Below are 14,742 nucleotides of genomic sequence, written 5' to 3'. Positions count from 1 at the left end.
GTCTAGTTCCCACGATCTTTTATCTCTACAGCTGTAGAATTCCCCAGATCGACTCCAGCAACAGTTTCACAAGCTCCCTCTAGAGGAAACAATTTCTATTTGTATCCGTCTTTTTAAAAGCAGATCTAGCAACAAAGTTCCTTTCGTTTTCCAGATATTTTGTTCCTTTTAAGTGCAAAAGGGAACATTGGAATCAATGTTTCTCTTTTTTAACTATCTGTCAAAAACGTTTTATCCACAGTCAATGAACTTCCCCAAAGTGTCTGTCTCTGACACCCCGCTCCCAGGATCTGTGGGAGTCATAAAGCCACGGTAAAGGCTTGTAATATTGCAGGGTGCCCCCTGACCTCGGCTGACCAGCACTCTGAGCTTTACAATGTATTGGAATGTATTAACCTTATATGGTGAAGGGGGCAATAAAAGCCTTGACCGGATGAGGTAACGTGAGACACTGGCAAACAGCCATGCGGCTGGTGAGAGACAAGGGATAATAAAAAAGGTGACCGGAGGAGAGGGAAGTCCGAAGGGAGCTGCTCCTACCATCATGAAAATATTGCTGGCTCTCTGTGTCTTTATTTTATGCTAAACTTCGCCATTTGTAACTGCTAGCTCCGACAAGTGGTGCCCCGTGTGAGGCTGAATAAAAGAATACGTCTGAGGACTAAGAGGATTTTAAAAGAAAACCGTGTGAGGCAACTTAAAGAAAACAGTCTGGGGCAGACTGAGGCTTTTAAAAGGAAACCGTGTGAGGTTTATTGATCCTAGCAAAGGATATCATCGGCTCACTACGCCTGGAAAGGGCTTCAAGCGCTAATCATCTTAAAAAGATCCCGGTGAGTTCCGATCCCTTATTTATATTGATTTTAGAAAAATGGGCAGCTCTTTGTCTGCTCCCCAACAGAAATTTTTAAAAGACTTAAAATTTCTCCTCTCCTCCAACAAATTGGAAGTTCCAGATGGTGATTTGATACAGCTCATTCTGGCTATCGAAGAGCATTCCCCCTGGTTTCCTGCAGATGGGACTTGGGAATTAAAACTTTGGGACAAGATCGGGGAACATTTTCATGGGCACCCCAGCATAAGTGTTCGGATTTTAAATGCATGGTGCAAGGTTCGTTACGCCATGGACTCTTTATCACCAAAAAATATCTCCATGGCTGCACTGCCAACACAACCTCCAGCTTCCTTACTCCAGCCTGCTGTGTTAGAGTCTGTTCCAATACTTGTTTTGCCAGCAGCTCCAGACCCCAAACCTCCAGACTACAGTTCCTCACCTGAGGACCCAATCCTGCAAAAATACCGTGGTCTGGCTGGCAATGATCCTAATCTTTCAGCGGCAGAACCAGAACCAGAACCTTTTCAACGTGCAGTCCTTGCCTCTTCCTTAATTCAGGATACTATGGCACTCCCTGTTATTGTGCCCCCTGCTGGCGCTCCAGCAGGAACTCAAGCCCAACACCAACCTTTTGACTTTAAGATTCTGAGAGAGCTGCAACAGTCAGTAAAGGCCAATGGACTCCAAGCCCCATATACGCAGGCGCTTTTAGAAGCCACATTAGCCCAGCTCTTGGTTCCAGAGGACATAAAGCTTTTGGCCCATACAGTGTTGCCCCCATCAGCTGGTGTTTTGTTTGCCCACGAATGGGAAACTGCCTGCCGTGCTTATGCTCCAGCCTTGTTACAACAAGTCAGAGGAAATAATCCAAATGTTACCCTCGCAGACGTCTTAGATGCCATGTTGGGGCGTGGTCCCTTCGCTCAAGCTTCAGTGCAAGCCACACTGCTGCAGATCTTATTGAGGGACACTGCTCTTGCTGCTAAACAAGCAATGAGAAAAATCCCAGAACCCACCAGTATTCAATCAAGGTGGGGTTCAATCAGGCAAGAGGCAAGAGAATCATGTTCTTCCTTTATGGACAGGCTGCTTATAGCAGTGAGTCGCCAAATTGAAAATCATGAAGCCAAACAAATAATTATCAAACAATTGGCCTTTGAAAATGCCAATGAGGATTGTAAACTTGCATTGCGACCGATAATACACAATCCTGCCACAGACACAGCAGCCATGCTTCGCATTTGTCAGTCTGTCGGAACAGCCAGCCACAAGGCTTATCTGCTGGCAGCAGCGCTAAATGAAAACCAGCCTGTAGCCACCGATACAACTTGTTTCCAGTGTGGCAAACCAGGATCACTGATACCCCAGGGGGGGTAGAACAGTGGCCTCTACCAAAAGAAAAATCCGCAGCAGCGGCACCAGCTATCTCTGAACAGGATTTCTGAACAACTGACTTTCGGCCGCATTGAACCATCTTCATCCCACTGGCTCCAGCAGACAGGGAACGGTTTGCTTTTACATTGCCAGCATATAACAATTCGCAGCCCACCCAGCGATATCAGTGGGTTGTCCTGCCTCAAGGCATGCGGAACTCCCCTACACTTTGTCAACATTTTGTGGGTGAAGCATTGAAACCTTTCCGCATGCGCCACCTAGAGGTGCTGCACACGAGCTGCATCTGGCAGTGTTTGCCTTCCTAACCATTTGCCTTGCCATCCTTTGCTGCACCGTTATACAAGGAAGAGAAGCAGACGACCAGTCCAGTTGAAACCACCATAATTCACCTCATCGGCTGGCAAGCAGCTGTCACCTGAATCCTACTCTGGCTGGCAGTATCCACGGCTCAGCCACTTTCGAACTAGAAGAACAGCGTTGTTGAATAAGACTTTTAGGGGAGAAAATTATCATAAGATATGAAGGGATAATATTTTTGTACAAGATATGATTATGTTTGCCAGTTTATTGCATGCTTCTAAATGTTGGGTGTGTATGCCAGTCATTCCGGCATAATGCTTCATGGTGTGCCTGTCAATGGATCTTTTCAATTTAGCCTCCAGTACAATTGACCCTCCATGAGCCTCCCCCCATTTATTTTCAAATTAAGGAGGGGAAAGAATCATGGGGCATATATCCAAACTGCAAATATACATTGAATTTCACTTTTAATAGCTCTTGTTCTCTTACAGGAAGCCTACCATGCAGCTTGGAATCAGAATTCTTATATTCTTGGCTTCCGGATTTTAGTGATCATTATAGTAGTTATTGATTTTAGTGATCATTATAGTAGTTATTTGCATTATTTTGTGTTGCTGTATCCAATGTATTCTTTCTATAATTTCTATATGTACTGCATGGTTCTCCAGTCCGCGGCCCACTTCCGGTGTCAAAGAGTCGCTTATCGTGTATTGACTCTGATATAAAATAAATAAAGAGGGCATGTGGGAGTCATAAAGCCACGGTAAAGGCTTGTAATATTGCAGGGTGCCCCCTGACCTCGGCTGACCAGCACTCTGAGCTTTACAATGTCTTGGAATGTATTAACCTTATATGGTGAAGGGGGCAATAAAAGCCTTGACCGGATGAGATAACGTGAGACACTGGCAAACAGCCATGCGGCTGGAGAGAGACAAGGGATAATAAAAAAGGTGACCGGAGGAGAGGGAAGTCCGAAGGGAGCTGCTCCTACCATCATGAAAATATTGCTGGCTCTCTGTATCTTTATTTTATGCTAAACTTCACCATTTGTAACTTCTAGCTCCGACAAGGATCGAGACGGTGGAAATTATCTTTCTTTACTCTCTCTTCTGCAGGTTTAAACAGTCTAAAAAGATTCCCCCCTCTTCTCCTGCTTCCAAGGGGGGTTTAGTGATTTTAGCTGATGGAAATTTAGTCCTTTACAAACGACTTTCCAGACTCTAGCTTGCAATGTCTTTGCTTCAATCTATTTACAAAAGCGGAAGGCGGACTTCCTGTTTAGACCTTCCTGCTTCGGTACCAAATTAAAAAGTTTCTTAATCCAATTTTCCGTTCTACTCACGGGCAGTTGTTTAAAATCCAATTGTCCACAGGAAAAAGTCAGCGCTCTCCGGCAACAGCAATGCGGCTTCACTCCGTGAAAAGAGCAGTCAATTCGAAGCACCGCGCCATTCACCCCACGTCGCTCCGGATCCCCGAAATCGGGTTTCCCCGCGAGTAGGGGAGGCGCAAAAGGTGCCAGCTGAATCCCACGTCCACAGGCTTCTCCCGCCTGTGGTTTTTAGTGGGTCTCCGCCTCGCCGCGGCGGTCCAGACCCTAGTTCTCACGAAGCGGATTCCTCCTGGTCAGAGGAAATCTGCCATTGCCGGAGGCGCTAACCCGGAAGTCCAACAAATGCCTCATTCTTGCTTCAGATCTTGCCCTGGGACTAAGGCAGCTATAACCCATTTTAGCACTGTTGTCTCCCACATGAGAGTTATCCTTATTCCCAGCGCTCTTTTTCTAGAAAAAGAGGTGGTGGAACTCACAATGAACACCTCCCTTGTCCTCTTATAATGGCAATGGCGCCCACCTGAGTGCCAAACTGAGTTCCAGTGAGTTCTGGTGAGGGAGGGGGAGCCCTGATTATACTGCAGTGCAGCTTTTCCTGGTGCAATAGTTTCAAGCCATGGTGTTTCACTGGTATTTCCACCAGCTTCATACACTGGTACCTTGGTTTAAGAACAGCTTAGTTTATGAACAACTTGGATTTAGAATGCTGCAAACCTGGAAGGTGTTTTGGTTTGTGAACTTTGCCTTGGAAGCAGAACATGTTCCGCTTCCCGTTGAGTGTGTTTCATTTGTAAATTGAGTCCCTGCTGCTATGGGAAAGCACACCTTGGTTTAAGAACAGACTAAGGTACCACTGTCCTATTTGCTGTGTCCTATCTTGACAATTTATGTGCTGGAAGCTGTACGCCGGCTCCCTCGGCCAATAAAGCGAGATGAGCGCCGCAACCCCAGAGTCGGTGACGACTGGACCTAATGGTCAGGGGTCCCTTTACCTTTACCTTACAACATGTAGTATTAGGCTTCAATGAATTTTAAGTATATCTTATCAGAGCATGTTGGATTAAACAGTATGTGAATCACACCATATATCATGTCATACCTCCATTTAATTTTTTTAGATTGAATGCATTCGATAACAAGCTGTTTGGCATCAGCAATGAGGAAGCTGAGCGTATGGATCCTCAGCAAAAGTTACTCATGGAATGTACCTACAGAGCGCTGGAAGATGCAGGAGTCACTCCTGAAAACATTAGTGGTACCAAAACAGGGGTTTTTGTTGGTAAGATAATAGTTATGATGCAGAAGATTTTGTATATTTACATTGCATACCATATATCTGCTTCTGAGGGGGCCACACAACGATTGGTAACACCACATCTATATGGGCGTTTACACCTGACAATTCCAAATAAAATGATGTTGGAAGACCCTAGATAATTGCTTTGTCAGAATTGACAATATTGGATAATATTGTTAGGCCTTTAAAATATGTCTTTCCAAGTAAGCTCCTAAATTCCTCTATTCCCCAGCAAAGGAAAAGGCCACAAGTTTGGTAATTTAAAAATTGGTTTACTTACAAACTCATCAAATATCAGCTTCATGTGCTTTTCCATACGTTCATCAGAAAACATTGCACAGGCAGGAAAACTTAGCTTAGTTACAAAGTGGTAAAAGTTCCTAGATTTATTGGAATATGAACACAAGGGTGGCTGGTGAGAGCCATATGGCTGAGCTGGAGCAAGCAGCTCAAACCTCCTCACACACTGAGTTTCTCAAGTAGATGGGACAATAAGCCTGATTACCTATCTCATCAAAAGGTTAGGGGAAGTGACATAGCTAAGCTTGGCAGGAGAGCTCACTCTGTGTTTTTAACCCCTTCAGGCACTAATTAAACTTAAGCATGTTGGTTGTGTGCGAGGCTGGTTATCATATTTACTGTGAAGGGAAACTGAGATGGGGAAACACATGCTGCTTAAGTGCCTTAGAAGAAGCACAGAATAAAAGTGAAATAATAAATAATTGTAGGATAGGAGGTGAAGGATAAAAACCAGTACTAGATGTAGATTTGAGTGTAAATTGACCTTAAAAACAAATGTTCTGTATTTACAGGCCTGATGAATCGAGACTATGAATCTATAACCAGCAGGGCAGTTGCTGAAATAAACCATTATGATGTCACAGGGGCAGCAATGAGTACAGCTGCTCATCGGATTTCATACAGTTTTAATTTGACTGGACCATCAATTGCCATTGATACAGCTTGTTCATCTTTTCTCTCTGCTTTGGACCTTGGTTACAAAGCCATTAAACAAGGTATTTTTGGTTACTAGGTTTCTTATGCATACCATTAACCGTGATTCCCAAACTCCGCGCCCCCCATAGACTACATGAAAATTGCTGAAGGTCTTAGTGATCACTAAATGATTTTTCTGTGTATTCTATCAACTGTAATGCACTGTGCTAGGTGCTGCATGGTTTTTATTTGTACAGTGGAACCCCGGTTGTCAAACACTTCGAAAGTTGAACGTTGCGGCTTTCAAATGCTGACAACCCGGAAGTGAATGCTTCCATTTCTGAAGGCGCCTCGGAAGTCGAATGGCTTCTGAGATGCTGACCGGCAATTGCGCCTCAGTTGTCGAACGTTTTGGAAGTCAAATGGTCTTCCAGAACGGATTACGTTTGACAACCAACGTTCCACTGCTTATGCCGTGCCTGATCCAGGAGAGGCTAGTTTAAAACTTGGAGATGAGAGACAAAGATATGCCCAACAAAGGATTTTGCAAGAGAAATCACCATGACGACACAGATGGTATCAACACCTCGTGGCTATGTGAATGAAATATCCGTTTTCCCCCTTTCATGATTTCAGGCTCGTTTTGTTTTTCTGTACCTTTGATATAGGAGACTGTGAATCTGCTATCTGCGGAGGAGTAAATTGCATCATAGAGCCTTGGAAGTTTGTAACTCTGAGTAAAGCAAACCTTTTATCACCAGACGGAATTAGTAAACCCTTCTCTAAACATGCAGGTGGCTATGGAAGAGGAGAAGGATGTGGTGTTCTTTTATTAAAGCCACTGGTAAAGGTAGGGTGTTTATACTGAACTCTCAATTTCCCAAATGTCCCAGGGATGTTCATTGGGTCTAGTGTGCTTTGGAAAGGAGAACACCAGAGACTTGCTGTCTTTGTAATATTTGCTTTTTAAAAAATATGCCCATGCAGAACCCAAGTGGAGGCAAACAGGCATTCCTTCAAGGTAGCACTGATGCTACTCTATCTCAAATCTCCAGAAACAGTTCCAGAAAGATTCTCTGCCTATGTCACTAAGCCTTCAAAATGGCCATCTACCTTTGGCTGCTGTTTCTTGGCATGATCCCCTGAACTAGAGGTTTTAACCTCTGAATTCTGATTGGTATCTAAATTAGAAGTTATTGGAGAGATTCCCAATTATCATGAGACTCTCTTCTAAACAGATACTATTTATTTATTATATTTATACCCTGTCTTTCTTTAAATGAACTCAAGGTGGCATACATTGTGCTCTACCCTGTTATCCAATGACTGAAAGATGGTCATTGATCTAAAGCCACACGATTAGATTAATGACTGAAAGCGGATTTGAAACTTGATCTTCCCAGTACTAGTCTGACATTCTGATTACACCAGACTGACCCCTTAATTTACTCACTAATGAAGTATTCCAAACTATTAACCAGAAAACAGTCCAACAAGAAATAGTTAGCCACATAATAATTACAAATTTCCCCAATATACCTCAAAATAAATGGCTGGAATAACTTGCTGCTCTTGTAGTGTAAGTAATGCTTAAGAGTAATACCATGGAGCAGGAAAAAAGTGAATTCAGCATAAAGTTGTATATCCTACTGCCCTGCAGTAGGTAGTTTGGGATCATGGACTTTGGTAATTATATCACCAAAGCAACATGTCACGGGAAGTTACAGATGAGGAGAAGATTCAGTGTTACTGAAAGGTCCAAACACTGCTCTCAAACAAAATCGATCAGTGCTGTCGCTGTTAAAACAAATCTAAGTATAATCATGCTGCAATAGTTACTTAATGTTTGATAACATTGTGTATTCCTCGAATCTTTTGTCCACAAATAGGCACAGGAAGAATTCAACAAAATATGGGGCATCATCAGCATCACGGCAATCAACCAGAATGGAAGTTCTGTTGCTCCAGGCACGCGATCATCTCAAGCAGCACAAGAGAAGTTGTTACTTAACATTTATCCAACATATATTGATCCTTCAGCTGTTCAGTACATTGAAACAAATGGTCTAGGAATCCCTACTGAAGATGCCACTGAAGCAGAGAGCTTAGGCAATGTCATTGGCAGAAAAAGGCCTCCCGATTTGCCCCCTCTCAAGATTGGCTCCGTTAAAGGGAACATTGGGCACACAGAGTCGGCTGCTGGGGCAGCAGGCTTAATCAAAGTTCTTCTCATGATGCACCATGGGAAGATAGTCCCATCCTTGCACTTTTCAGAGAGCACCAGCAGCATAAATACAGGGAAACTGAATCTCTCCATCCCAACAACAGTGGAGAAGTGGGAGGAGTCCAGGGATTTTGGCAGAGTTGCTGGGATCAACTGTTTTGGATTTGGTGGGACCAATGCCCATGTGGTTGTCAAACAATTTAAACAGGCCCAGGTTACCCTTCCAGCCAAAAGGCCTGTCGAATTATTTGTCATTTCGGCAGCTTTAAGAAGTTCTCTCAAACGGGCGATAGAAGACACAGCTAGGTACCTTAATACCAGTGAATCAGCGACACTCCCAAATCTGGCCTACACATCTGCTTGTAGGAGAAGTCACATAAACCACAAATACAGAAAAGCGTTTGTGGCATCCTCTCTCCAGCACTTACAGCAGCAGCTTAATTCAACTGAAATGGAAACTGTTTCACGGAAAAAGCCTGCAGAATTGATCTTTGTGTTCTCCGGTAATGGTTTGAATTTCAAAGGGATATGTAGAATCCTGCTGAAATCTGAGCCCGTCTTCAGAGACAAATGTATTGAAATCAAGCAATTATTTCAACAGCTTTCACCCACTGGAATTTTGAATTTAACAGAAAGTGAGCACAATGATTTGCCCAGGCCTGAAGTTGCCCAGCCCTTACTCTTTACTCTGCAGGTGGCCTTGGTTACACTCCTGCAACACTGGGGCGTTAAGCCAATTGGTGCTGTTGGTTATTCAGTTGGCGAAGTAGCTGCTGCCCATTGTGCTGGCTTGATTTCCCTGGAAGATGCTGTCAAAGTCATCTACCACAGGAGCAGGCTGCAGGCTAAAGTCACTGGAGGCAGAATGCTGGTGGTTGACAACATTCCCATTGCAGAAGTGTCAGCAGCCCTTGGAGCATATTCAGGGAAAGTCTGCGTTGCAGCGTTTAACAGTCCTTTGTCTTGCACCTTATCAGGAGATGAAGCATCTATCCACGCCATTCAGAAAGATTTAGCTGAGCACTTCAGTAAAAGAAACATATTTCTTCATACTTTAGATGGGCCAGCTGCATATCACAGCCACATGATAGAACCGGTACTAACAGAACTCTCAGAAAGCCTATCAGAATTAAAGAAAAGGAAGCCAGAGATTGAGCTAATTTCGACAGCAACAGGGAAGGCAGTTTCAGATGGCGATTTTGTTACAGGCACCTACTGGGCCAGACAGGTTCGGGATCCTGTTTCTTTTGCAGAGGCCATAATGACATCAGTAAGAGGCAAGGACAACATTGCATTTGTGGAAATAGGTCCTCAAAGAGCTTTGCAGAGGTACATCGTTGAAACATTAGGGACGCAAACCAGAGTTTTTCATTCTTTGCAAACGGATAGGGAATATGTGACTCTTCTTAATCTAGTGAAAGATATTTTTGAATTGGGATTGAATGTGAATTGGCAGCATTTTTATGAAGGTTATCGAAGTGTACCATCAGCTTATCCCAGGTATCACTTTGATCATCAGAAACTCATGCTGCATCAGAAAGCAAACAGCAGAGGTGTAAGCTCAAACCATTCTTTAATTTGCAGTACAAATAAGGATAACTCAGAATTCATTTGTTCTATCTCTGAGGCTCTGAAACCACATTTATATGAGCACAAGAACTACTGTGCTGCATTAATTCCTGTAGCTGTTTTGGTGGAACTTGCTCTGGCAGCTGTGATGACGAGCTCAAGGCCAAAAGTACCCTTAAGTTATTGTCAAATGAATATATTTTTCCCTGCACCATGTGTTTTAAATGAAAATCTCCATGCTTTGAAGATAAAGGTTGAGCCACAACAAACAGTGTCAAAGTTCAGAATACAATCAGGTTCAGCTAATACTGTTTATGCTTCGGGACAAGTCAGAAAGAATCCTGAAACATCAATTGAAGAAAAGAATATTTCCTTAAAAGACATTTTTCAGAGGTGTAGATCTGTTGTTAGCGAAGATGAGGTTTATGAAACATTGGCTCAGTCTGGATCCAACTATGATGCTACTTTCAGGCAGCTAAGTAATGTATTTTATTGTGAAGACTTGAAAGAAGCTGTGACAACTGTTACAGTGAAGAGAAAAACAGTAGAAGAAATGTACGAGTATTATATCCATCCAGTCCTTTTAGATTGTTTTCTGCAAATGGTAGGTATTCTGGCTGCAGTTACGTCCAATAACAAAGTAGTTCTACCTTCTGGTATAAGTAGTCTTGCAGTTGCTCGATCATTGGAAGAGGAAATGATTATATATTTAAAAACAACCAAGTCCACTGACAATTTCTTAGAGTTTTGTGGATGCTTCACAGATAAACAAGGCTCCGTTCTGGTAGAACTGAGATGTGTTCAAATTAATTTGGTGCAGGAAATTCCCAGGAAAGAAAATGAATTGTTGTTTGAAAATCAGTGGAAGGAAATAACTTCTGATCAAGCAATGCATAATCTGCCCAAAGCACCTCGAGTTGTGGTGTTTGCTGACAAATTTGGAATATCGCAGCAGCTCAAGAATTACTTACATAGCGAGTCTAGATTTGTTGCGTATCAGGAATGGGAGAAATTGTTGGCAGCTAAGAGAACAGATACCTATGCACAAAGTAAGATTAATATGGAACTGCAGGGATATGATGATGTTCTGTTTATGTGGGGCATCCAAAAACTGAATGAAAATTTGCCAGAGAAAGTGGTGAAACATTCAGTAAGATGCTGTGAGGCATTTCGCCAAGTTGTTATTGCATTAAAGGAGAAAAAGTCCCATTGCTCCATTACAGTAATCACTTACAGGACATCAGAAAGGAAAGTAGACCATATAAACACTGGCTTTGGTTTGTACGGCATGGCTCGAACATGTATGGTTGAAGTCCCGGAAATAACGTTTCAGATTATTGACATCAGCTCTACAAATGCAATAGATATCTCGGCCTTAGCTGATGTTTTAGTAAAATATAAAGCACAGGATTATCCAGAAGTCTGGATTGATGAGGGACGAATTTATAGTTCTGAAATTAGGCGCACACAGATTGAACCCGCAGCCTTCAATATACCTTCCCACCCGCTTCAGAACTCAGACTTCTGCATTTTGTATACAGGAGATCCATACTGTATGAATGATCTGTCAGTTAAAGTTGCCAATTCACGTACTCAACTTGGCAACCACAGTGTTGAAGTTCAACTTGAAAAAATAAGCATCCACTCAGAAGACTATTTCCCTGTTAGCATGTCCAGCTGCAAGTTTGGGAAAACGTTGTATTGGAATTCAGATACTATAGATAAACACAAGCTATTAGCTCTAGACTTTACTGGCACTGTAACAGCAACAGGTAGTGAGGTGAAAAAGGTAAAAGTGGGAGATCATATTGCTTCATGTTATCCGGTTTCTGCAGCGTCAAGAATTAATATTCCAGAAACAGTTTGTTTCAGTACTCAAAAATTTCCATGTTTCAGAAATATACCATGCACTTCGTTCTTCTGGGTAGCAAGGGAGATTTTTCATCAAACGCTGCCAGTGCCAAAACATAATGAAGTATTAGGTATTGTTTGCACTGAGCCTGAGTCAGTTTTGTGCAAAGTGCTTACTTTTTCAGCTCAGGAATTAGGTTGGAAAATAATAGTTACAAACCATACAACTGGTCTATGGCAACGTGTTAATCAGTGCAATGCCCTTATTTTTCTACCTCCACTAAATGGACTATTTAAAGAGGGCCTAAGCTGTCTTTTCCATCTCCGAGATGTTGTACTGGTTTATGGCAATGAGCAACCAGAATGTTTGAGGTATCTGGCTGGGAGCGATCATGAAAATATCCATATTCACACTGTCAGTCTTATCCGCATTTTCCAGAAAGCATATCTGATACGATCTCAGAAGGAGATGTATTGTTGGCTGAAGTCAATGAATATGAAACAATTAAAACATATCGCATATTTCATTTTTCAGCAAGCAGGAAAGGATCTGAGGCCTGATGTTGCCGCATCCTATTTCAACTGCAAGAATTTCCCAGTTGCAGTACTAAAAAGTGATGAGGAAGACAGCAAGATATCAGATATACCAGAGACTGAAACAGGCAGGAGAATGTTTAAGCAGAATGCAGTTTATCTAGTCACAGATGAATTCACTAGGCTTGGCTTAGAAACTGTAAAATTTGTAGCTCAGAATGGAGGCAGGTGCATCGTGCTACTTTCACAGAGGAATCCAAGCACTGAGGAGCAAAAAGAAATAAATGCTCTCCAGGATCACTGTGAAGGGAGCAGAATAGTCAGCTTGCAGTCTAACATTGTTTGCAGTTCAGAGGTTGAGAAAGCTATCAAGTCAATCAGTAAATTTTTCCCAAACTCTCCTGTTAAAGGTGTATTCCACAGTGCTATGGCTTTACACGATGGGCTTCTTGAAACCCTCAACATGTCAAACTTTGAGGAAGTTTTAAATCCAAAGGTAGCAGGGGTAATCAATCTTCATCGTGCCACGCAAGGCAGGGAGCTTGACCACTTTGTATGTTATTCTTCTATTTCATCGTTTCTTGGAAACGCAACACAGTCAAACTATGCAGCTGCCAATTCCTTCCTGGATCTCTTCTGTCATTACAGAAGAAACAGTGGCCTTCCAGCGCAGTCCATTAACTGGGGTGCTTTAAATCTCGGAACCTTGCAAGATCAACAACACTATCAAAATTATAGGTTACAAACGAAAGGAATAGAGGATCTGCAAGTGAATGAGGTTCATGAATATCTAAAACGAAGCTTAATTCTGGATAAACCTCAGCAAGCTGTGTTAAAATTCAATTTTCAAACTTTAGCTGATCATGTTTTATCTCAAAATTTGTCGCTGATGAGTCGCTTTTATGAACTTGTTTCTGAAGAGGCCGGTGGTAATCCTGAGCTTGCTGGTGAAGCTGGATTCAAAAACTACTCTCTAAATGAGCCTGTAGATTATGCAATCGCACTTTTGAAAAGCCTGGCTAAAACTATCCCTGTTGATCTTTCAATGCATACGCCACTTTCATCACTGGGTGTAGACTCTACATTAGCCTTTACTCTACAGAATCGTATCTTTACGGAAAGGAGAGTGGAAATACCTCTCACGAAACTACTTGATCCTCAGTCCACTGTGTCAACTTTAATCTTATACTTGAAAGAAAATTCTGACACAACCGATTCTCATGGAGCTGAAGGTACTGATGTTGGAAGCTGGTTGTAGAAATGCATTTCCAGGAATTATACTAAATTAATTATCAGTAATGGCTTAGTGTTCAGGGTTTGTTTTTTGCAGTTCAAAACCCCTTGATCGCCACGGTACTACTAGTCCCCAAAATGGAAACCTCTCTCTATACAGGACACGTTCTGGCCATGCCTATCACCACAGTCTGACGGGTAAGACGTAGGCACAGTAGGTGGCTTGTGGTAGAAGATATAAATGCATATGACAAATGGAGCAAGTCCAATGTCTTTTCAGTTCGGTGCACAATACAGAATTTCTGTTTAGCTACAAATTTCTGATTGTGCAAAACAGACGTATCTGTATGTAACACCGCAGGCCAACACAGACCTACCTGGCATGAAGCTCAGTTGAAAAAAAATGGTGTTTATTTCTAAGTAGGCATGTAGAGTGTTGCTCTGGAGGCGTGCCTATGATTACAGCCTTCAATTTCTAGCATTCAATTATTTAAGTACAATTGATTTTTATTTTTTTTACTGTTAGTTGCTAGGTGGAATATGAATTATATAGGAAATGTATTGATTGTAACTTTAGTACAGATAATTAATTTGAATGAAGATTTATAATGGGGTCTTTATGCAAAACATATCCTAATTTGTATTAATAAACTCTTGTGTGGTTCTAATATTTGTATTGGCCTAGGAACAGGAACACCAATGCTTGCGGATGTGTGGAAATCAAAAATAACTTCAGGGCACATGTATTGTGGGGGAATTCTGTATTCGGAATTATGGAGCTACTGTATGTACTTTCCTTACTTGTAAGATAAGAGAGGGAGGTCCAGCAGCAGCTGTTTTAACCAGCTGTCATTGAAAATCAAGCCTCCACATCATGTCAATTGACTGAATTCCAATTCAAACCACAGAAAAATTGTGTGTGTACACAAGACAGGAATTCAGAAGAGGCCAAGAAGACACCATAACGGCAACAAAATGAGACAAGGACCATTTTCAAAGATGCTACAAAGGTTAGAATCAGATTTTTAGATGATGAGACAGAAGGTAGACACAATATGCTTGGAGAACACAACCAAACTCTCCCTCCTCCGTCCCAGCCGCAACATTCAAAAACACCCTCCCAACTCACACATGAAAACAAAGTTGACCACAGCCAAAACAAGCAACCACACCCTAGGCAAAACCCAACTTCTCTCACCACCAAAGGAACACAAGTGGATAGAACCTGCACAAAC

At 42.2% G+C, this 14,742-nt stretch overlaps 1 protein-coding gene across 3 annotated transcripts in view; it reads left to right on the top strand.

Annotated features, from left to right (window-relative positions):
* Positions 1-14,742, top strand: part of LOC308459689 (mycocerosic acid synthase-like) — a 22,379-nt gene extending 7,637 nt beyond the window's left edge. The window contains exons 2-5 of one of the 3 annotated variants that reach the window (XM_080975264.1): positions 4,982-5,118; positions 5,973-6,176; positions 6,765-6,946; positions 7,986-14,742. In XM_080975264.1, the coding sequence (XP_080831390.1) occupies positions 4,982-5,118; positions 5,973-6,176; positions 6,765-6,946; positions 7,986-13,532 (6,070 nt within the window). In that variant the 3' untranslated portion in view covers positions 13,533-14,742. Of the gene's footprint in view, positions 1-4,981; positions 5,143-5,972; positions 6,177-6,764; positions 6,947-7,985 lie in introns of all 3 variants that reach the window. The other 2 variants (XM_080975262.1, XM_080975263.1) reach the window with 2 other exon arrangements.

This window comes from Podarcis pityusensis, assembly GCF_964106645.2.
Source record: "Podarcis pityusensis genome assembly, chromosome: 12".
In the NCBI taxonomy this organism is placed as follows: Eukaryota; Metazoa; Chordata; class Lepidosauria; order Squamata; family Lacertidae; genus Podarcis; species Podarcis pityusensis.
This window is presented reverse-complemented; position numbering and strand designations above follow the sequence as displayed.